The following is a 23,775-nucleotide window of genomic DNA, read 5'->3' as shown; positions in this document are numbered from 1 at the left end:
CTGTTGACTACTTCTACCTCACCTCCCTCTGTCCAGTTCCTTTCTGGGGCAGGAAGGCACAAATCCCCCAAGGACAATCATCACCTAATGGTGGGAGAGGCAGGTGTGTATGCCTTCAGATGGAGCTCAGTGGTTCAGGGCATGACTACTTAGGGTGAAGAAGGGGAAATGAGATGACTGAGTTACTGGGGTGCCCTCTAGGCATGTGAGAGCTGCTGCCTTCTGGCACCACTGGCCATTTGCCATGTGGGCCAGGACAGATCCTCCACTGTCTGCTATCATCTAAATGAACCTGCAGTCCACATAATCTCTTCATGTGTGGAGCTGGCTTACATGCCAGTATGGTTATGGTGACACCATTCCAGTCAACACCCTATGGCCAGCTGCCTGGCCCTACACACCCTCAGCCCCGTTGCCAGACCAGGGGGCAGTGAATGAGAACTCCAGAGAAAAGGATGCCCAGAGGTCATCCTGAAGGACACTGGACCACAGGGATGGCTATCACTGGTGCTGCTGTTCCTCTCCTGATACTGCAACCCTGCATCTCCCTATCCCTGGACGTGCCTAAGCTCCTTCTTTCTGGGCCTCTTCTTCCCATAAGAGAAACCCTCCCTGGTGTTCCCAGTGTGTATCCTTGTGGCTGGGCTGTACCTCCCTCACCTCCCAGGACCAAATGTGTTCATTCCCTCTAGGGCATCCCTCACGATACCAAGAGCTTGCACTGACCACAGGGTCCATCCACACCCAGATAGGAGCTCGTGGGGATGCTTCCTTTTTCACACAGAGATCCTCTTTCAGGACGCTCCTGTTTCAATACCCTTAAGCTTAAGGGCTGACTGTGTCAGACCTTGTATAAGCATCTGAGGTACAGCATCTAACCTGGTTCTGTCCCTAAGAGGGAGTATTCTGGCCCCCATTCTACATGGGAGGCAACAGGGCCTCTGGCCTGGTGCCCCTACTGCAACCCCTGCCCCAATAAGCAAGCCCAGCCCCATGGGCTTTTGCACCCTCATGGGTGCAAAGCATTTTGCCCAGGGAGGCCTGACTTGTCAAGAGCACAGCAGGAATTCTGGCAATTATGATACAATAAGAAACTGGTAATGTTACTGTGACAATTCCAATTCTACTAATTTCTTCACAAACTCTATTTTGAACTGAAAGTCAATTAAAAATTAAGCCAGAGGGTACTATTATTCTTCCAAAAGATAAATAGGTAAAAAAATTGGAATCAACAACTCTTTTTTTTTTTTTTTTTTTTTTTTTTTGAGGCGGAGTTTCGCTCTTGATACCCAGGCTGGAGCGCAATGGCGCGATCTCGGCTCACCGCAATCTCCGCCTCCTGGGTTCAGGCAATTCTCCTGCCTCAGCCTCCTGAGTAGCTGGGATTACAGGCACGCGCCACCGTGCCCAGCTAATTTTTTTTTTTGTATTAGTAGAGACGGGGTTTCACCATGTTGACCAGGATGGTCTCGATCTCTTGACCTCGTGATCCACCCGCCTCGGCCTCCCAAAGTGCTGGGATTACAGGCTTGAGCCACCGTGCCCGGCCAACAACTCTTAATTATGAAATGACTCACTAAACAGCACTATGGTTATTTTTTTCAGAGGAAACTTCAAAGGGGAAAAGGATCCAATTTTACTCCCTCCTCTATTGTGTGCTCTGAACTCCCAATCTAGAAAGAAGAAAGATTTTTACAGCTCAGAAATGTTCAGGAAAATTTCCAACCTATGGGGAAGATTCCCAACCCATTGGCCCAGATAGTTGACTCTGGCCTAAGGTGGAGTCCTGGGAGGTCTAACAGGCCTGTGGGGAGCTATGAGTGAGGCTCTACTGGTCTGTCCTTCCTTTATGTACAGAGACACCGCACAGTCATTCTTGAGCTGGCAAGGTCCAGAGAGAGACAGGTATGGCAGACACACCCTTAGGACCCAGAGAAGGCCCTGCTGGCCTTACCACCTCACTCCCAAGGCAGGGTAAGTGCTGGCAAGTGCTGAGAAATCAGAAACCACTAACCAAGAACACACAAAGTAGGTCACAGGGAAGCACAAAATTGCTCAGGACACCGAGTGGCCACTGGCTGAGGTGAGATCCAAGACGGCCCATGGCCTGGTTAGGGGCCTCAGTGAAGAAAAGCAATGCTGGGGGGGATGGGGGACACATCAACACCAGCCAGCCCCTCTCCACCAGTTCCTCGCAAGACCCAAGGCAGGTGAAGACGCACAGAGGTTTTAGTCATTGTGTGGGTAAGGAAGGATAAGGACGGAAGGACTAAGGCTGTGACCGTGGGTGGGAGAGGAGAGGCCAGATTCTTGTGACAGTGGGGAGGCAGAGCTGGCAGGGCTTGATCCATGGAGCAGGTGCAGAAATGAGAGAGGAGGAGGGGAGGATGACCTTGGCTGCTGGCTTGCGTGTCTGGTGGTGGATGGTGGCACAGTCTCTATGGTGGGAACCATGGAAGGGGCATTATTGCCACCTGCCCACACCTTCCCCAGAAGGGCCACAGGCCCTCTGGGGACAATAGCATTGACAGGAAGAGCTATGAGAAAGAAGTTAGAGAGATTTCATCACCCTTGACTGCTGTGGGCTGGGGATGAGGTAGGACCAGGACTAGGACAAGGACATCTCCCAGCTTTGCTTTCAGGCTCATGGGATCCATCAGACCTGTGGAGACAAGAGTGGTCCTGGCTAATGAGGGGTCAGCGGGGCAGGGCAGTGGAGACAGCAGGAAATCATGGGGGGCTGTGATAGGGGAACAATGGCCATCAAGAGACAGAAGTTCCAGGGTCCAGGAAAGCCAGAACCAAGCAGTTAATGAAAGGCCTAGGTCAGAATCCAGACACTTCATTTCAGTGTGCAACTGAAACTCTTCTGTTTGGGCAGAATCAGCAATTCCCGTGGCCTGGCCCAGGGGCTGCCAAGAAGAGCTGTCAGGAACATTTATGCTCCTGGAGAGAGACAGTTTTCCCCTCCCCTTCATGCACATTCTGCTTAATAAGGAAATGTGGGCTGGGAGGTCTCTTGGGGACAGGAGTCCTCCAGGCCAGACCAACTCAGGAGTCCACTGGGGCTCACAGTCTCTCAGTGTCAGGGTGCCTCACCTGACTGGCAGTGAGTTTGTGCCTGGAGGTCTCTGGGAAGAGCAACCAGCTAGGGTTCTCCTGGTCTTGTGGTGACATCCTGGTGCACCCCTTCCCCCGAGCCAGTGAGGCAAACTGTGGCCAGTGAGCCACCAGACCTAGAGCTTGGAGAGTTGGCTTCGTGGTGCCTAGAAGACCACGTGGGTGCCAAGTGAGGAGGACAGTTGTCTTGTTCAAGGGTGCCCTTCCCTGCATATTGGAAAGCATGGCCTTTGGTGGCCACAGTAGTCTTCCTACTCACCCTGGGCTCCCATGGGGACTCCTCTGGAGGCCTGGCCCAAGGGAAGTCAGAACAAGGTGCCACAGAGGCCATGGAAACACCATGCTCTCCTCTCTTGTCTCATCCTGGACCAGTGATGGTTTGCACTCTGCACACCCCTGCCCCACCATCAGCTACAAATGGCTCAGCCCAAGAGACCAGAGAGCTCAGGTGGCTGCCCATGTGCAAGAGCCAGGGTCTTGCCTCAAACATCTCCTAATGTGACACAGCTGGGAAACACATTCACCTATCAAGACTGAGGGCACTCTAAGGAAGCAGACACACTAAGCTATGCCTAAGGCAGCACGGTAGGGGTGGCCCTGGGCTGGGAAGAGTGGGCCACAGGACTTAGGGAGGAGCAGAAGCAGCATCTGCTCCTGGCCCAGGCTGGTCCAGTTCTGTCAGGGCACCTTCATCTTCTGAGCCTCTTGAGCTGGACTCCAGGCTTCGAGGGAACACTGAGCCTTACACTGGGCCTCCTGCTCCCTCCCACCTAGCACTGCACAGTACCCAGTGCCCTTCCCTGGAGCAGAGTCTGCGGAGAGAATGGCCCCAACTTTCTGCCTCAAACCGTCCTGTGGGAAAGAGGAGCATCTCTGAGCATCCCCACAAGCAGTCTAAGGAGAGCCCAGGACCAGCCTGGGTAAAATATGTGGACCAAAGCCTGTGACTTTGACAAGTAGACGTCAACACTTACGACCTCAGCAGAGACAATCGAGGTTGAATACCAGCTAGCTGCGCTGGAGCCTGGGCAGTGGGACATGTCCTGCCCCATTGTGAGAAAGCTCCCACCCTACCCTGGACATGGGACACAACCCTCTGCCCCATGGCCGTTCAATCCCTAGCCCTGAGAGGGTCACAGATCCATGGCAGTGTCGGACCTCCCCCTCTGAGCAGGGGAGGTTGGTGTCTTTCATTAGGGACATGCCCATAGTAGCTAGAAATGGGGAGGCCAGCTCAGGGATTCTGGGATCAGCCTTAGGGCACTAGTCAGAGTCAGCAGGCACCATTACCTCCAACTACTGTGCCAGTTAGTTCTCTGAGTGAAAAGTTAGTTGTGAGTAGAACTGGGGCCTGAGGTAGGAACAGGAAAGGGAATGCAGTCCCTCTGCAGTATTAGTTGTGCAGGGGCTGCCCCGTGGCTGCTGCACACCCGGTACTCTTCCCGGTTCCCATGCCACCCTCTACCCCGGCCCGGCCTCTCATCAAGGCTCAAAGGAGCATGCTTGGTCCAGCTCTTACCTCCACCAGGTGGGGTGTTGGGTTGAAGCCACACAGGTTGCACACCTGGAGCTTGCAGGTGGTACACGTATTATAGTTGGCTGGGCTCTTGCTGCCCACGTTGAGCTCAGCTTGGCACAGTGGGCAGGTGGCCCTTTCCTTCGGCATGGTCTTTGGCTTGGCAGCAGCCTTCGATGCTACCTGGTGTTCTGCTTTGCCATGCTTTGGACTGGTTGTTCCCCCAGTTTTCGCCAGGGCTCCAGGCCCAGATCCAGGACCTGTTCTAGCCCCAGGTTCAGTTTTGGCTCCAGGTGCTGGCCCAGGCCCAGGCACTGAGCCCGAGGGTTTTGGGCCAGTCTCCTTGCTGGCATCACTGAAGACGATCTTGGGTGTCCCCTTGCTGGGGGCAGGCTGGCCCTGGGTGTCAGCCTCGGGCTGCACAGACATGAGGGTGCTCGCCTGGGTTAGCAGCGATGCGCCGAGACCGAAGAGCTTACCAGTGAGGCCCTCCTGGGTCTGCTCGGCGGCACCAAGCCCAGTGGGCACTGCGGTGGCACTTTTGGCTGGGGCCTCTCCTGCAGGTGGCCTGGGCTCAGCTGTGGAAGGCTTGGTGGGTTGAGGGGGCTGAGGAGACACCCTTCCCACCTCTGGAGGGGCAGCTGCTTGGGCAGACCCCGGCCCTGAGGTGGCCCTGGCGGTCTCAGCCTGGGAGGAGCCAGGCTGTGGTCCTCCTGGGCCCCGAGATCTCTCTTGCTCTGGCTTCCCCTGGGGCTGTTTGGCAGGGGAGTGGGCAGGAGACAGGGCTGGGGAGTGCAGCTGCTGCTGGCTCTTGGAGCGAGGTGCAGTGGTCATGTCCATTCCCAGAGCCCTCTGCATCTGACAGTTCAGACAGAGCCACTCCTTCACCTGAGGAGAGAAGCAAAGTAGTCAGCAGGGTGGCCAGGACTGGCAGTACTCATGGCCCAGGTCAATGCAGGCTCCACAGCAGCCAAGGGCACTCCTAGCACAGGCAGGAGCACCAAGCCCTGCTCAGGCATTTCTGGGCTGCCAGGGGGCAGGGCTGAAGGACAGATGGCACTCCCCTACCCTCTAGGAGTTGCCAGGTATATGGAGCAGAGCAAAGATAGTCCCATCCCCCCACCCCACCTCCAACCACCAATCCACTGCCTGCCAGACGCTCCTGCTTAAGAGTCCTCCCCACCGCCCCCTGGCTGTGCCTCAGATCTGTGCACTCCAACCTCCTGCTTGGATGAACCCAATAGCCTTCCTCTGCTTCCCCCTTCAGGCCATTTGCACATAGCAACCAGACTGATCTTTTAAAACCTAACCCAGGAGGAAAGGCATGGCCCTAGAACAGTGCCTGTACACAATGGGTGTTCAGTAAAAACTTGCAGAATGAATAAATATGTGAAGAGTAACACGTGGGAGAAGGAGGCATAGAGAATAAAAAGAAACCAGAAAGAGAGAAAAAAAAAAGAGAATAAAAAGAAACCATGATTCCCATTCTGAAGGAGCTCAGAGTCTAGCTGAAGAAAGATTATACGGAATGAAAAATCTTAAGAGCAAAATAAGTGAGGGAAAAGTAATGCAATGTAAGTGACTGATGTTAAGTAGAATTTTTAAAAGCCTTTTTTTCCCCCTTAAGGAAGATAGCTTTTTAAAGAAATGGGATAATTCATGCCTCCAGAGCAAACGAGACACGTGCCGCTATCCATGTGATAAACACATAATTTCCCTCTGTCATTAGCCCTGTGCAGGGATGGGCACTTGACCTGGCAAACAGAGCCAGTTAGCACCTTCTGTGTTATTTGGTAATGAACAACAGGAGAGAGGGTCTTGTTTCCTTTTCCTTTGGATTATTAATCAGAAGGATGTAGCTTTGGAGCAGTAGTAGTCTTTCCCAACGTGCAGAGAGACACTAAGAACAACGTCAATAGCCGGGCACGATGGCTCACACCTGTAATCCCAGCAGTTTGGAAGGCCGAGACGGGCGTATTATGAGGTCAAGAGATCAAGACCATCCTGGCCAACATGGTGAAACCCCATCTCTACTAAAAATACAAAAATTCACTGGGTGTGGTGGCATGTGCCTGTAATCCCAGCTACTCGGGAGGCTGAGGCAGGAGAATGGCTTGAACCTGGGAGGCAGAAGTTGCAGTGAGCCAAGATCATACCACTGCACTCCAGCTTGGCAACAGAGCAAGATTCCATCTCAAAAAAGAAAAAGAAAAGAAAAAAAAAGAACGTTATCAATAGATGGTAGGAAGAGGAGTCAAGAAAACGGGAAAGGAGTAGATCTGATGACTTCATTCCATTCCCTGGATCTGGCTACGCCCCAAGTCTACACTTGGTCTTCCAATTACATGAGCCAATATTTTTTCTCCAAAAAACCCACATGTTAATCAGAGCATCTCACTAATAGGACCAAACCCTCTAAGTGGATTCCCACCACACCTTGGGAACTCTTCAGTACAACCCTGTGACCCATGCCAGCCTGCCCCTTTTTCTCTGGCCTCCTTTCTGCCATCTCCCCTTGGCTGTCTCACTGCAGACACATTAGGTCTGTCAGTAGTCCCCTGAGCTCATTTCTGTACCAGGGCCTTTGTACTCCTTATTCCCTCTGCCCCCTGGCCCAGCTCGTTGTATAGATTTCAGATGAGGTATCACTACCTCACCAGGGCCTCCTCTGGCCACACAATCTAAAACACTCTCTCTCCTTTGGCTGGGCACAGTGGCTCATGCCTGTAATCCCAGCACTTTGGGAGGCAGAGGCAGGAGGATCATTTGAGGTTAGGAGTTTGAGACCAGCCTTACCAACATAGTGAAACCCCATCTCTACTGAAAATAGTAAAAATTAGCTGGGTGTAGTGGCGAAAACCTGTAATCTCAGCTACTTGGGAGGCTAAGGCAGGAGAATTGCTAGAACCCAGGAGCAGAGGCTGCAGTGAGCCAAGATCGCGCCACTGCACTCCAGCCTGGGCAACAGAGGGAGACTCCATCTCAAAACAAATAAATAAATAAATAAATAATAAAACACCTTCCAGGTACTCTGCATCAAATCACCCAGCTTATTTTCTTCATAGTGCTTATTCTTTCCCAAAGTGTCTACTAATTTGTTGTTTATGAGGTATCTCCTGTCCCCGCAAGTGGCCTGTGAGCTCTTGTTGATAGGTTGTTCCCAAGGCTTCACACAACATGTGGTGCAGAGTAGGGCTCATTCCAAAGAGGCTTTCTTCATTCATCCTGGCAATTTGGTCAGGCGGGTCACAGCTCAATAAGGTGGAAGCCCCAAGATCTGGTGCCTCAATAAAGAGGCTCCTCCTCATCGACAGAGCCAAGGCTGGAGGCCAAGGCTGTTTTCTGTCTGTGGTTGCAGCCAGAGGTTCTGAATGCACCCAGATGGCCACCCAGTCATCACCAAGGGAAGGTGCAGTCTCATCCCTGGGGTAGAAGACCCCTTCTATTCACCCACAAGCGTGGCTCCAGCCCTGCTCTCTGCCTTGAGGCCCCAGGGCTACTACTGCAGCTTGACTTGCCAGTTAGGGGGCCTGGGCTCAGGTGACTTATCCCAGCAACCGAAGAGCAGCAGCCAAGAAGAGGGAGAACACTGCACTTTAGCGAACACCCCTTTGTGTCAAGCACCACATAGGGCATGATCACAGGCATTCTCTCATTTTGTCCTCACAGGAGAGAAAACCAAACTCTGAGATGTTTTAGCAACGTGCCCTCATGGTTCCCTGGCTCGGAAGTGTTGCTGCTGGCAAGATCAGCCCTGACAGCTCTACGCAGCTCCTAAACCACAGCCTGGACAGCCTGGATCCTGATGCCTTCTACAGTCCTGCCTCTTCCAAAGGCCAAATCAGGCTCTAGAAGTCAGCGTTGCAAACCCTGGCAGAGGCCCCTAAAGGTCAATCCCAGTTCTAGAAACTCTAAGAACGGTGATGCTGAAGCTGTGAGGTATGAAGCCATTAGCCTAGTTGGGAACCATTAACCCACCCAGATGCTTTTTAAGAAGCAAGGCAGTTTTGTCTATGTTTGGGCAGAGAAAGCCACAGAGAAAACAACTGCAGTCCCTGAACCCAGTCTAAAGACCTCTTTAGAAAGGTGATTCTTAGGAGGGAGGGGCTCACTCCCATCAAAGTGGGAGTTCCCAAAAGCGGGCCACTTCTACTCATCTGGAGAGGGACCCTGGAAGGGAATTACTCCCCAGAGGGAAAGCTCAGCCTCTGGTTCAGGGTGGCAGCCACAAATTCAGTTCTTGCCGTGGGTGCCCAGCCCACACCCAAGATCCCATCTCTCTCATTCACCTGGCCACTGCAGCATGCCCTGAGGTGAGACTTCTTCCTGGAAAAGGGGATTTTGGAGGTAAGGCTTCTTATCCTGGGACTTTGGGGTGACTCTCCCTGGGGTTCTAAATCAGGCTGAACAAAGGCACGTGCCAAACCTCCTGCATTTACCGCCAGAACTTTCCTTTCCCCAGCCCCGTTATCCAGGCTGTGGCACAGGCATCTCACCTAAAATAGAACTTCTCCAAGAAAAGGCTGAAACACCCCTCAATGACTCATCGCCCAGATGGGTGCAGCTATTTCTATCCAGCCTCTTCCAGACGGTGAGGAACCTTGACCGCACCCTCCTCACAGCCCCTCCCAGGCTCAGGCCCAGCATGCAAGACCTCCTAAGGAGGACACTGGCTGAGGGAGTTCTCTGAGGCCAAAGAGACCTCCCCATCTCTGCCTCTCCCACAGATCCCCAGGAGTTTCCTGGGAGGAGCCCAACCTCAGCCTCTTCCTCCCTGCTGCAAGGCCCCCTCCATCCTCAGGGGGATGGAGGCTGTCCACGGGGTAAGGAGAAAGATGATAGCCATGCACCCCAACCTACCTGCTTACCCAGCCTGGGTATACATGAATAGTCCTGTGGCAGACTCCCCTGACCTAAGTGCCAGCACAATTAGAGCCTTCCTTAGCTGCACAGTGATGCCTCCTCATCAGGCGGTTGAGCCCAGAAGGCCCCCTGTGGCTCCTAGGCCCTCTCCAAGCTGGTTGTCTACCACAATCAGAAGAGCTAGCCTTCTACCAGTGTGACAAGAAGCCTCAGCTAGGGTTCTGCTGTCTAATACCTCCAAGACCCTGATCTGGCACATGGGCAGGAGATGTGCAGGCCAGCAGCCATTAGCCTCATGTCCCAGGAGCCTTCCTGGGGGTACCCTAAGGTGGACAGCTCTGCTAGACATTAGCTTTTATCAAGCTGACCCTTCTTGCCAGCAAGGAAGCCCATCTTGCTATCTCCAAGGACTGGTAGGGACCTCCATGGAAGTCTATGCACCCTAGTCCAGTGGGGGCCTGGATAGCAGTAAGGATGGGAAGGCTCAGTGCAGTACAAGATCAAGAGGTTGTCTGAGGGGTAGGGGAAGCAGAAGCTACAGGAAGCCTTCCTACAGGCTTTGCAGGGAGCCACTGCCACCTGCTCTGCCATGAGTCTGCTAGGGACTTGGAAAGGCAGGGCCCTGTGGGCTCTGTGGCTCTGAGAGGACTTTCTCCCTCAGCAGAGTCTTTCTTAGCTGCTTCCTTACTCAAACTGTTCAGTGTGCAGAAGGGCAGCTAAGGTGGCACTGGCTACCAAGGATCCAGAGGCTTGGGGCCCAAGCTGGGGGCTGTATGAACCCTAAGTTGAATGAAGAACTGTGATCTGTCTGCAATGGTCACTCCCTGCTAATTCCTCCAATGGGCTCTGGAGCAAGGAGGGCAGTTCTGGGAAGAGCGTCTACATCTTCCCTGCAGGAACACTGGCTATAAAGAGTGTCTCAGCCCTCAAGAGTGGGACCCAGCCTTGCTTGCCATATCTGGCTCCAAAGGATGCTCACAGGGTGGAGTCTATCTCACTGTCACCTCCATGGCTACCAGGAAGCTCTGAGAGCCCCCAGAAGTCACATGTTCTCTTCCCACTCCCCTCCCCTCACCCCCCAGCAGCAAGGAAAAGGAGGGCTGCAGACGTCAGTCAGCCTTCTTCCTGTGGAGAGCCCCAGCCCTACCAGGGAGAGCAGGCATTCAGTGTTTCAGAACACTCAGCACTGACATCACGCCTGATGCCGCATTCATGTTTTCCATTTTGGCACTAGTTGAAACATCACAGAAACAGCTCATAAAGGAGCCCTCCCTGCAGGTGCCAAATCTAGAGGTTCTTAGGAGGGCCCCACTGACTAGTGTAACTATATGCCTTTCTGGGCTATGAGTCACTGGCCAGGTCTCAGCTGGAGAAACATACCTCCCCATGTCCCCTGGATAACAAGGACAGGCCAATGTGCAGAAGGGCAGCTAAGGTGGCAGCTGTGAGGGAGGGAGCCAGGCCTGGCCTGGGTCTTCACACTGCTATAGCAATGGACATGTCAGCTGCCCCATCTAGCACCTTAACTGTCAGCTGGCTGACCTCAGGCTTAGGAAGCAGGTACCACAGGATCCCAGTGGGCACAGTCACACTGATCCAGAGCTGGACCAGCCAGGGGAGGCCTGTGCCAATCTATCAGAGTCCTGAGGAAGGTCTTGGAAACCTACCCAGTATCTGAGGCCAAGATCTGGGGAGTGGAGAGTGAACCTAATCGCTTCTTGGGGCTAGAAGGCCTCACTGGCTTGGATCTTCACAAAAGGGAGGAAATCCATTCCCTTGCTGATCCCTGGACACATCTGCCTCTCTGCCCCCAGTATCTCTCAACTCCTCCCACACTGCTCTGGACAGCCTCCCCTCCCTCCCAGCCCGATCCAGTGCACCCCATAACACACCCCGTCCATGACCTGCCAACTCACCTGCACCCTCCCCATACACACTCCTCTTAGTCCCCAGTCACCCTCTCCAGGTGCACCCTTGGACTAGCCTCAACTTCTCCTTAAAATCCCCAGGACCCTTTGGCTCATCCCCAGCTTCCCCACATTTCTCCCTGGCTTCTGCTCCCCTCCCAGCCCCTTCATCCTGGCCTGCAAGTCCTTGGCCCTTGCCTCCTAAACTTCCACTAAATGACTCTCATGGTCACTCCAGATGACCTGCAGCCCACATGGGGCTGAGCTGCAGACCGCTTCTCAAAGCTTAAAGCAATTAATCTCTGCACATTGCATTATATGTAAACTTTACCTGAAAAAAAAAGAAAACTTACATAAATGCTGAACTCTAGTTAATGATATGCTTGGTGAAGTGCTTAGTTGGAAGTATACTGATGTCAGCAATGTACTGTTTGTTTGTTTTTTTGAGACAGGGTCTGGTTCTGTTGCCCAGGTTGATGTGCAGCAGCACGATCATGGCTCACTGTAACCTCTGCCTCCCAGGCTCAAGTGGTCCTTCCACCTCAGCCTCCTGAGTAGCTGGGACTATAGGCATGGCACCACCATACCCAATTTTTTGTATTTTCTTTGTAGAGGCAGGGTTTCGCCATGTTGCCCAGGCTGGTCTTGAATCCCTGGGCTCAAGCCATCCTCCCACCTTTGCCTCTCAAAGTGCTGGGATTACAGGTGTGAGCCATCATGCCTGGCCCACTGCAGTGTACTTGGACATTCAACAAAAAGATGGATGGAGAGATGGACAGAAAGAAGAACAAATAGAAGAATGGATAGGTGATAAAGCCAGGAGAGGAGGGGTTCATCATAAATCCAGATAGTAGCTTTGTGGGTGTTCCTTGTACAATTCTTTCAACAATTTTGTAGGCTTGAAAATGTTTATAACATGATGTTGGGGGTAAAAATGAATTGTTGACCTGGTTGTTCTGTGTTGCTCCACCCAGTGAGGCATCAAGAGCTCCTGTGATGGGCTCTTGGCAGTTGACTCCCAACTACTACTGCCCAGACATTCTCCCCTCCTGGACCCCTTGGCCCTCCACTTGCTGGCCTTTCTACTCTTCTTTGCTTATCCTTGCCAGCCACCTTTGCTGGGTTCTTCTCAGTGTTGGGGAGCCCAGATCCTGGCACCTCTTCTCTCTGTCCACATCTCTTCTAAGGCAATTTAAATATCATTATATGCTTGTGAATATGAAACAAAAGTCTCCATCCCAACCTGCCTGCTTCATGCCAGGGTCTTAGATTCATCAGGCACCTTCAACTTGGCACGGCCCAAACAGAAAAATTCTCTATCTCCATCTCCTACCCCCAACATCCAATCGAATTCTGTCTGGTTAGCCACCCAAATACACCAGGAATCTAACATGACTCTCCAGAGTCACCATCACCACTATCCCAGCCTCAGTCTCAGCCCCTTCTGCCCCTCTGGCTCCCAGCACCCACCCCCTACCCCTGCAGGCTGTTCTTCACATAGCAGCTGAGGGGGTCGGTGTATATATATGTGTTTGTGTGTATGTGTGTGTTGTTTTAGTGTATATGTATGTATATGCACACACATATATAGTATGTGTTAAAATAAATATAAAATTGCCATTTTAACAATCTTAAAATATACAATTCAGTGGCATTAATTGTTCATAATGTGTAACCATCACCCCTGTCTATTTCCAAAGGGTTTTTAAAATTTGCATTATTTTTGGCTGGACACTGTGGCTCATGCCTGTAATCCCAACACTTTGGGAGGCTGAGGCACATGGATCACTTGAGGTCAGGATTTCGAGACCAGCCTGGCCAACATGGTGAAACCTCACCTCTACTAAAAATACAAAAATTAGCTGGACGTATTGGCAGGTGCCTGTAATCCCAGCTACTTGGGAGGCTGGAGGTGGAGGTTGCAGTGAGCTGAGATTTCGCCACTGCACTCCAGCCTGGGTGACAGAGACTCTGTCTCAAACAAACAAACAAAAATTTGCAATATTTTTATTGTGGTAAAATATATGTAAATTTACTACCTCAACCATTTTTAAGTGTACAGGTCAGCGGTATGATATTCATAATGCTGTGTACCCATTACCACCCTCCATCTTTGTAACTCTTTCCATCTTGCAAATCTGAAACTGTACCCATGAAACTCCCCATTCTCCCTTCCTCCAGCTCTCGGCTACTACCATTCTACTTTCTGTCACTATGACTTTGACTATTCTGTCTACCTCATATTTGTCTTTTGGTGACTGGCTTATTTTACTTAACATAATGTCCTTAAGGTTCGTCCATGTTGTATCATGTGTCAGATTGTCCATCCTTTGTAAGGCTGAGTGATATTCCATTGTGTGTATATAGGTATATACATACACTTGGTTTATCTGTTCATTTGTCAATGGGCTGTTCGTTGTTTTCACATTTTAGCTATTGTGGAAAATGCTGCTATGAACATGGGTGTACAAAGATCTCTTCAAGACCTTCCTTTCAATTTGAGTGTATACCCAGAAGTGGAATTGTTGGATCATATGGTAATTCTATTTATAATTTTTTGAGGACGTGCCACACTGTTTTCCAGAGTGGCTGTACCATTTTACATTCCCAAAAACAGTGCAAAAGGGTTCCAATTTCTCCAACATTCTTGCCAACATTTATTTTCTGTTTTTTTTTTTTTTTTAATAGCAGCCATCCTAACGAGTATGAGATGGTATCTCATTGTAGTTTCAATATGAATTTTTCTAATGATTAGTCATGTTGAGTATCTTTTTTTTCTTTCTTCTTCTCTCTTTTTTTTTTTTTTTTGAGACAGTCTCGCTCTGTCGTCTGGGCTGGAGTGCAGTGGCACAATCTTGGCTTACTGCAACCTCTGCCTCCCAGGTTCAAGCAATTCTCCTGCCTCAGCCTCCTGAGCAGCTGGAATTACAGGTGCCCACGACCACACCTGGCTAATTTTTTGTATTTTTAGTAGAGACAGGATTTCACCATGTTGAATGGTCTGGTCTCAAACTCTTGACCTCAGGTGATCCACCTGCCTTGGCCTCCCAAAGTTCTGGGATTACAGGCATAAGTCACCACCGCCAACCTATGTTGAGTATCTTTTCATGTGCTTATTGGCCATTTATATATCTTCTTTGGAGAAATATTTCTTCAAGTCCTTTGCCCATTTTGTTTTTCAGAGACAGATCTAGCTAGTTGCTCAGACTGGTCTCGAACTCCTAGGCTCAAAATATCCTCCCGCATTAGCCTCTCAAGTAGCTGGGACTAGAGGTGTGTGTCACCACCACACCTGACTCCTCTTTGCCCCCTCCCCCCATTGCTTTTTTTTTTAAGACAAGGTCTGGCTCTGTTACCCAGTACTGTGATCTTGATTCACTGCAACCTTTGCCTCCTGGGCTCAAGTGATTCTCTTGCCTCAGCCATCCGAGTAGCTGGGACCACAGCTGCCCACCTAGTTACTGCCCAGCTAATTTTTGTATTTTTAGTAGAGATGGGGTTTCGCCATGTTGCCCAAGATGGTCTCAAATGACTGAGCTCAGGCAATCAGACTGCCTCAGCCTCCCAAACTGCTGGAATCACAGGCGTGACCAGGCTCTTTGCCCATTTTTAATTGTTTTTTGTTTGTTTGTTTTTGTTGTTGAGTTGTAGGACTTCTCTGTATATTCTAGATATCAATCCCTTATCAATATATAATTAGCAAATATTTTCTCCGATTCTATGGGTTGCCTTTTTACTCTGTTGATAGTGCCTTTAGATGCAAAAAAATTTTTAAATTTGTATGAAGTCTATTTTGTCTATTTTTTCTTTTGTTGCCTCTGCTGTTGGTGTCATATCCAAGAAATCATTGCCAAATCCAATGTTGTGAAGCTTATCCCCTATGTCTTCTTCTAAGAGTTTTATAGTTTTAGCTCTTATGTTTAGGTATTTGATCTATTTTGAAGTTAATTTTTGTATATAATGTAAGGAAAAGGTCCAACTTCATTTTTTTTGCATGTAGATATCCAGTTTTCCCAACACCATTTGTTGAAAAGATCGTTCTTTCCCTACTGAATGGTCTTGGCACCCTTATCAAAAATCATGTGACCACATACCTAAGAGTTTATTTCTGGGCTTTTTTACTCCATTGGTCTATATGTCTGTTTTATGCCAGTACCACATTGTTTTGATTACTGTAACTTTGTAGTAAGTTTTAAAATCAGGCAGTGTGAGTTCTTCAGCTTTGTTCTTCTTTTTCACAATTGTTTTGGCTATTTGAAGGGCCCTTGAGATTGCATCAGAGGGGTGTTTAAAATGCACATCTGACCTTCCCACTGCCACCTTCCCAAACCTTGGGAGTACAGTAGGAGACCCCAGCAAGCCCAGGAGGACCTGTATGCCTTCTAGTCCTGTTCTGTGATACCCCAGCTCTCCTGGACCTGACTTGCTTCCGAGCCCTCACATGGACCAAGAACATCCCCTCAGGCCTCCCATTTTACCAACTGCCTTCTGTCCAGCAATTCTAACATTCTACAGCCTAATGGGTTCTCTTTGGAGAAGCCCCCCAATAATTTTTTTTTTTTTGACAGTGTCTTACTCTGTCGCCCAGGCTGGAGTACAGTGGCATGATCATGGCTCATGCAGCCTATACCTTCCCAGGCTCAAGTGATCTTCCGACCTCGGGCTCCCAAATACTTGGGACTACAGGCATGCACCACCATGTATTTTTGCACCATGTATTTTCTTTTTTTTTTTGAGATGGAGTCTCACTCTGTCACCCATGCTAGAGTGCAATGGCACAATCTTGGCTCACTGCAACCTCTGCCTCCGGGGTTCAAGCAATTTTCTGCCTCAGCCTCCTAAGTAGCATTACAGGCACACACCACTACACCTGGCTAATTTTTGTATTTTTAGTAGAGACAGGGTTTCACCTTCTTGGCCAGGCGGGTCTTGAACTCCTGACCTTGTGATCCACCTACCTCAGCTTCCCAAAGTTCTGGAATTACAGGGATGAGCCACTGTGCCTGGCCACACCATGTCTTTTTTTTTTTTTTTTTTTTTTTTGGTAGAGATGGGGTGTCACCATGTTGCCCAGACTAGTCTTGAACTCCTGGGCTCAAGTGATCTGCCCACCTCGGCTGCTCAAAGTGTTGAGATTACAGGTGTGAGCCACCATGCCCAGCTACCCCAGGAATCTTGTCTCAGCATCGTACCAACAGTAGCCCCATGCCCCTCCCCTCCTTGACCCCAGATGCGATTGTGTGTTTGCTTGTGTGGTTCTTGGTGGAAGTGCTGCCTCCTGCACTGGCCTGAAGGCTTCACAGAGCTGAGCAGCACATCTGCTTCACTTCTGCCTATTTCTCTGGGTCTGGGACAGTTCCTGGCTAACAATAGGACTGAAAAGCACTGTGGAGGGTGGCAAGGACAGGAAGAAGGGAGAGGGCTGCCCTCTGACTCAGTAGGATAAGCATGCCTGTCCAGGCCAAAGGCTGAGCAAAATAAAGAGTAGAAGCAGCAAAACCAACAGGTTACCAGCCAGCAACTGGGAACTTTACCAAGATTTCGTGTTCCCTGCCTCTTCCTGCTTCTGGCTCTCTCTCCCTCACCTCCCTTTCCTGTCTCCCCTTCTTGTGCCTTCTTCCGCATCTTCCCACTCGTGCTTTATTTACGGATTTCTCTTTTTCTCTACCATTTTTACTGCATTTTCTTTTTATTCTGTTTCCTTTATCCTTAGCTATGAAAACAAGTGTTTTAGGAGTAAAATTGCATATTTTCAGTTCAGAATTAATTTTACATTCATTCTTAGCTTAACTTATGACCATCTTCCAAAACTAAAAGGTAGAATTCCATGCCTGTTGTCTCCTCATGACCCCAGTGGCTCTTGCCTCCACCCTGCAGAGGTCCAAGCAAATAAGTAGGCTGAAGGTCCTGTCTCCTGGGAACATGGACCGCCTCGGGGCATGTATTAAGCTGCCCCAGAGTAACTAAAGTTTGGAGAGCATTTCTCTATTGACTTGGAGACTGTTTAGGTCAAAGAGGCTACTCTAAAGCAAACTGCCCAAGGACTAGCTATTCAGTGGGAGAAAGGCCTCCTGGAGGACCTGCCACCTGGAGATCCACTTCCATTTTGCTTGGAGGTGAGTATTGGAAGGCTGGGCAGACACCCTCCTGGGCCCAGGAAGGAGGAAGACACCTTTGCCTCCCCTCAGTACACTGCTGGTCCCATGTCCTGAAACCGGCTCCTCATTCCTCTCTGGCCCAAGCAGCAGTGTGGCCAGGAGGGAGCAGAGGGAAAGAGACAAGGCTGTTAGCTGCAGTGGAGGGATCTGTGCTGAACTCACAGCACCACCCCCGAGCCATCTGGTGCCCTGGTCCTTGCCGGAAAGCAGTGGGATGCAGGCAGGAGAGAGAGAGGTTCAGAGCCACTGCATTGTCTCCCTCCCTCCTCCACGCCACCCACCCTGGGCAGGAAACTGCGTAGGCTCACGGCTTGCCATTGGGTAGGAGTAGTGGATGGTATGGGATAAACATCTTTGGGTTGGCCTCAGCCAAATCCAGACCTTGGAACAGGTGAGGGAAGACCATGCTTGCTCTTCTGTGATTTTCCTAGAGAAGCTTATAAGTAATTCTGACTAGAGCAAGGGAGGTACCTGGAAGGCAGATGGATCACCTTGGCCTAGAAGGCTGGGAATGGGGTGGCAACCGTGCTGTTGCCCACAGGGGCAGAGGGTGGGTCCCTTTACTCTAGATGGTGCTCTGGAGGATTCAGCTGATCAGACTGGAGGCTTGGGCATGCAGGCAATCCTGCATCTACACTGCACTCACTGCTGGGATGCCTCTCTGATGAGGACAGACTGGCATCTGGAGGAGCTCTAGGCCAGAATGTGCTTCTGGGACTGCTTTGAGTGCGGCATGGAAGCCCCAGGCTACTGTTCATATTCCCCAGCAGCTCATTCCCATCCCCACTGCCCACCCAAACTGCATCTTCCCATCTTCTACCCAGGAGGCTCAGGCCCATGCCTTGTCTCCTACTCCCAGCTGTCAGAATAGAAGCCTAATAAGGGCAACATGGACCACCCTTCTGGTTCAGAGAGGGGTGGTGGGCCCAAATGTAAGTCACTGAAGAATGGAGAGGTGGACTCGCAGGCCTGAGCAGGCATGGGCATTACCAAAGCCACCGATGCCAATCCCTGGACTCCTGCTTTTCCTTCAGAGAAATCTGACATTCAGGAAATTCAAGTACTTGTCCAAAAACCCACATCTACAGAGAGAAGAGGAGAACTGTCTTCCTGCCTTCTCCATATCATTGAGGACTGAATGCCAACGCCTCTGCCTCCCTGGCATCAGTGTATTGTCAGAGGGAGGGTCTCTTGTGGGTGGTGAGAAATGTTCAGGCCTCAAACAGAAGCACCCAGTCTTTCTCTGTGGTTTCAGACAGGTTAAATTACTGGCTTGCCCTGAGCTACCAGGCCTGGAAACATCTGGAAAGAAATGGCCTCCACCCAGAAGAGTATCTGGGACCTCCCTATTTGTTCAGAACCAGCTTCAGTCTGAGCAAAAATGGACTATGGATGGGGAAAATGAGGCAGAAAATCCCTAGGGGAAAGCTGGAGACCAAGCCACTGGTCTAGGTCCACAGCTCTTTTGTCCAGAATAACCCAGAATAAGCCAAGACACAAGGAAGATGTGCCAAGGATTATTTTTCCTTGACAAGAACACCACTGAAGGCCAACTCTGGAGAAGTAAATGTCCTACCTGGAAAACCCAGCAGAAAAGGGCATCCACCATGTGTGAACTTGGAGAAGGGACCAGGTCAGCAATTCCCAAACTGGGTGCCATGGAACAGCAGCTCCCAAGATGCTCTGTGAAAGCAAGTCTGGGAAAGGCTGCCAATCACAGCCCTGTCCTGGAACTCTGCGATGCCCCTCAGAACACTGAAAGTCCTGCAGAATCTCACAGCAAAGAACCATTTCATTTCATTTGCCCAGCCCAGCATTTGCTTGAAGTATTTGGCTGAGACCCGCTCTTCACCAAACACTGTGGATCTGCAGTGAGATTGAGGCCCCATCTTCTCCTGGCCCTGAGCCTCAGCTTCCTCTCAGCACAACGAGGCAGATGGACTGAGTGTCTCCAAGGTCCTCCTACTCTGCTGTTTTTCCAGGCATAGTCAATGCTGGCTCCCTTCCTACCTCATTGAAGGTCCTGGGCTTGGAGAGCCTATACACAGAGGCCGTGGGGTGGTGAGGAATGGGATACCAACCAGGAGCCTGGGGCCACCATGTGTGGCTCTTCCTTAATCCCCACCCACCTCACCCGGCATCGCCCAGGTCCTGTGCTACATCTCAGGGGAGCTGGAACCCAGAGGGGCAAGGCCAGCGTGAGGAGGGAATGTCCCCATAGCAGTCCAGTCCACCTCCTCCCTGTTCCTGTGAGGTGCTTCTGGCTTCTCGCTGGTGGAAACACACAGGTGAGCTTCCCTGGCCTTAACTGTATTGTTCTAAATTCTGAATAGCAAGCGCTTACCTAACTGAACAGTGCAGGATGGCCTGTTTCTAATCACAGATGCAGTAATCACGAGCGTGCACGCCTCCTCAGGAAGCCCCCACACTCCAGGAGCGACTCCAAAGGCACTGAGTCATCTCCCCACACCGACAGCTCCTTCCTCAGAATCTCACACTTACCTCTCACAAACCACACGTCCCACACCCACAGCACCTCATGGCATATATAGACCCTGACCTGTGAACAATTATTCTCACTCAGCCCTCTCCCACAGAGTCCAAACAGCTCCAGCTGCTGTTAATCCCAGAGGCAGCCATGCCTGTGCCTGCAGCCAGCCTCTCTCCATCCTGTCCAAAAACAGATCCTTGTGGAGAGAACCAGAGGCTTCTACTCCCAGAGGAGTAGGAGAAAATCAGCAGACCTACTCCGTTCATTTCAAAGCGATGGCCTCAGCTCACTTGGCAAGGCATCCCACAGTCATTCAAAGCGTCCTCAACAAAGCCAGATTAGGGCTGTAGACCCAGAGTCCTCTTGTCCTCTTGGGCAAAAAAGAAGCCAAATTCACAGAAATGGTCCTACAGTGGCCTCTTGGTGAATGTAGGACACTGTCATCATCCTTGGCGAATACTTGGTTCCCAGCCTGGGTCTTTATCCCAAGGTCATTTCTTTAGAGTGGGGTAGCTGCCCCACCACCTCAGGCCCCCAGCTGACTGGAACTAAAGCCCATAAGAGGTGCTTCCCAGAGCCCAGCTGGAAGGCAGTTTCCTGCCTCCAATGAAACCTTTCTCCCCTCACCAGCATCCCCCTCTAGGGCCTGCTGTCAAAGAGAGGCCTCCTGGCCTAGGTCAGGGAAGTTTGCCATGGTGAGGTTTGACCCCACACCAAATGAGCTCCATTGGGAAAAATTGTTCATAAGATTGTCTTTGCCCCTCTCCAAGGCCATTTTTCCAGACCAAACTTGATCCAGAGGGTTAGAAAGTATCTTCTACTCTCAGACTCTGCCCAAGCTTTCAGGGTATGCAGAAATCCCTTGGGACATCTGGGGCCAGGCCCAGTTCTTTGCTACCACATCTTAGAACCAGGACACATCCCCACAGGAGGACACAGATGCTGGTGGCCAAGGGAAATGACCAGGAAAAGAAAGTTGGTGAAAGAGGGGAAGGGAATCAGGGGAGGTATGGTAATGAGGTGGCAGGTGAGTGGGGAGCCGGCGCAGGGGTGGTTACCTGGGTGAGATGAGGGTTGGGGTTGAACCCACACTGGTTGCAGACCTTGTTGTGACACTGGGTGCAGGTGTTGAAGTTTGGCTGGCTGGGGGTCGACGTAAGGTCCGAAGTCTTGCATATGGGACATAGCGTGCTGCTGGGAAGGGGGGCGATCTGAGGGACAGAGTAAGGTGATGTGGGGGTGCTGCCTCTGTCCGGTGACACTGAGGGGGACCGCCCTGATCTCTGTGTCCTGCTGTCTACCTGCAGCGTCCTGCGGGGACCATCAGCCTCCTGGCCTGCTGGTCCCTGTGCCCTTGTCTCCCGCGGGCTTTCATGGCCAGGAGTAGTAGCAGAAGCCTGCTTCGGAGTTGGGGAAGCTGCTCTCTGGCTACCCAGGGGTTCCTTGGGGTCCAGTCTCCGGGAAGTGCTGAAATGACATTGAAGATGACTGTTAGAGACACATTTTAGAGAAGCAGCTTACAGAGGTCTCTACCAAGCTGGGTGATCCTGCCAAGCCCCATCACCACCCTCCTCCTCCTGCCCAGCGGCATTATCATGGCACCCATTTGCTGTGTCCTGTGCTGAGCTTTGACAAGCATCTCTCACTTGAACCCTTAGCACCACATCATGTGGCAGGATCAGAACATGTCCTCTCACGTTCTGATAAAGTACAGACTCTGATTCATTAGATCTGAGTAGGGTCTGCATTATAAGAAGCTCTAAGATGATGTCAATATTCTGGTCTGAGGCCCATGCTTTGAGTACCAAGATTCTAAACCTACACATTAGAAATACCTAGGGTGGGCCAGGTGAGGTGGCTCAAGCCTGTAATCCCAGCACTTTGGGAAGCCGAGGTAGGCAGATCACTTGAGGTCAGGAGTTCAAGACCAGCCTGGCCAACATGGTAAAACCCTGTCTCTACTAAAATACAAAAATTAGCTGAGTATGGTGGTGCATGCCTGTAATCCCAGCTTCTTGGGAGGCTGAGATGGGAGAATCACTAGAACCGGGAGGCAGAGGTTGCAGTGAGCAGAGATCGTGCCTCTGCACTCCAGCCTGGGCAACAGAGTGAGACCCTGTCTCAAAAAAAAAGAAAGAAAGAAAAAGAAAAAGAAAGAAAGAAAGAAAAAGAAAAGAAAATAGAAAAAAAGAAATACCTAGGGTGATATTTAAAATTCTGACTCCCAGACTGCATCCCAGTCGAATTACATAAAAATCTGTGGAGGCAGGACCCTGGCATTAGTATTTTTTCCTCCCTAGGTGATTCCAACATACAGCTCAAGTTACTATACTATACCATACTATACTGAGATAGTATACTGAGATACTATACTGGCTGATCTGTTATATCTTGCCTTGTCTCCTTCAGAAGCTGCCCCTAGATCGCTGGGGATGGGGAGATACTGCAATGCCTAGTTAATGCCATCTCTTATACCAGGGGCCTGTCTCTACACAAAGGAGTCTGCCTTCTGGTGGCCCTCTGGCAAGCCTGATGCCAGACCAAATCTACCAAGATGGGATAAAGTGTTACTTTTCCACTAGTGTGAAGCTGGGTGGGGTTGGAGTTCCAGGATCCAGCCTTGAGGAACCACTGAGTGAGATCCAATGTGTCTAACCCCCACCTCCATCCCAATCTGGCTGCAGAGGAGCCAGCAGTGTTGGGTAGTTCCATGAGGTAGAAAGCAGAAAGCAAACCATCAGGCTAAAAGTCCATCATATATTCCTTCTCCTTTGACCCAACTTAAGTTCATCTCTACAACTTTCCTCTTTTTCAGTTTAAAAGAGGATGAGCACAAAAAAGCTAAAGGCAATGCTTTATACTGCTTCCCTGAAATTTTCTCACTGCTTTAGTCTGTACTCATTAGGGTGATGCTGACACTCAGGAGACAGGGCCGACTTGCTGAGAGCAGTGAGGAGGCTGCCCTGGCTGCTTCTGCCTCAGTGCCCCAGGGTCTGACTGACAGGGGATGATTCTAAGTTTGCTGCCCCCATCTGAGGCCATCTGCTTGCCAAAAAGATTTAAGAGCCGACTGGTAGGGCATCTTAGGACAGGCCATTTAAGGGGAAAGATGAGGAGCCCGCCTGGGGATGCCCACCCCAAGACACTCTGCAGTCCTTCCTCCCTTCTGAGGAACTGGGGTGTACAGAAACATATCCTTGGTCTAATAAAGACTCTTCTGGAAAAAAAAAAAAACACTATTAAATAGTGTTTAACATTTCTCTCATCAACCATCAATGGCATATACCTAACCATCCAGTCACAGACCCACCAATTTCTTCTTCAGCAAGACAACCAGAGTTTGAGTCCAGCCCCTCAGGGCCATCTTTGCCACCAGCTGTGAAGCCTAGCATGGTGGTGGCCACAGCATCTGTGGCCCACAGTGGGAACCTGGGCTTTTCCGGGCCCTTTCAGTATACTAATTTCTAGGTGTCCTAAAGCAATATTTCCCACTTGGCTAAATTTATAGTTTCATTTTTCACTTAAATTATTTGGGACTGGAGTTTAAAGGCAGTCCTTGAAAGCAGATCAGAAGCGATTGAGAGCCTTTTTAACATGTGAATGGGCTGCGGCCCCCTCTCCAGGCTGTGCAAGTCTTCTGAGAAATGTAGCCATTTCTATTCTATTTGTGTTGCCCAATAAGTAGCAGGCAATCTACGTACACAGTAACTTTTTAACTCA

At 50.6% G+C, this 23,775-nt stretch overlaps 1 protein-coding gene across 4 annotated transcripts in view; it reads right to left on the bottom strand.

Moving 5' to 3' along the window:
• The window catches only part of BSN (bassoon presynaptic cytomatrix protein), a 108,779-nt gene that overhangs the window by 22,818 nt on the left and 62,186 nt on the right, over positions 1-23,775 (bottom strand). For 2 of the 4 annotated variants that reach the window (XM_064367107.1, XM_012467736.3), the window contains exons 2-3: positions 21,114-21,522; positions 4,640-5,524 (exon numbers count right to left, since the gene is read on the bottom strand). In XM_064367107.1, the coding sequence (XP_064223177.1) occupies positions 4,640-5,494 (855 nt within the window). In that variant the 5' untranslated portion in view covers positions 5,495-5,524; positions 21,114-21,522. Of the gene's footprint in view, positions 1-4,639; positions 5,525-21,113; positions 21,523-23,775 lie in introns of those variants that run through there. The other 2 variants (XM_012467734.3, XM_012467735.3) reach the window with 1 other exon arrangement.

The sequence above is a fragment of the Aotus nancymaae genome, unplaced genomic scaffold, assembly GCF_030222135.1.
Source record: "Aotus nancymaae isolate 86718 unplaced genomic scaffold, 86718_ANA_hifiasm-v0.15.2.pri h1tg000067l, whole genome shotgun sequence".
Taxonomy (NCBI): domain Eukaryota; kingdom Metazoa; phylum Chordata; class Mammalia; order Primates; family Aotidae; genus Aotus; species Aotus nancymaae.
The sequence above is the reverse complement of the archived record's forward strand: the minus strand, read 5'-3'. Positions and strand labels throughout refer to the sequence as shown.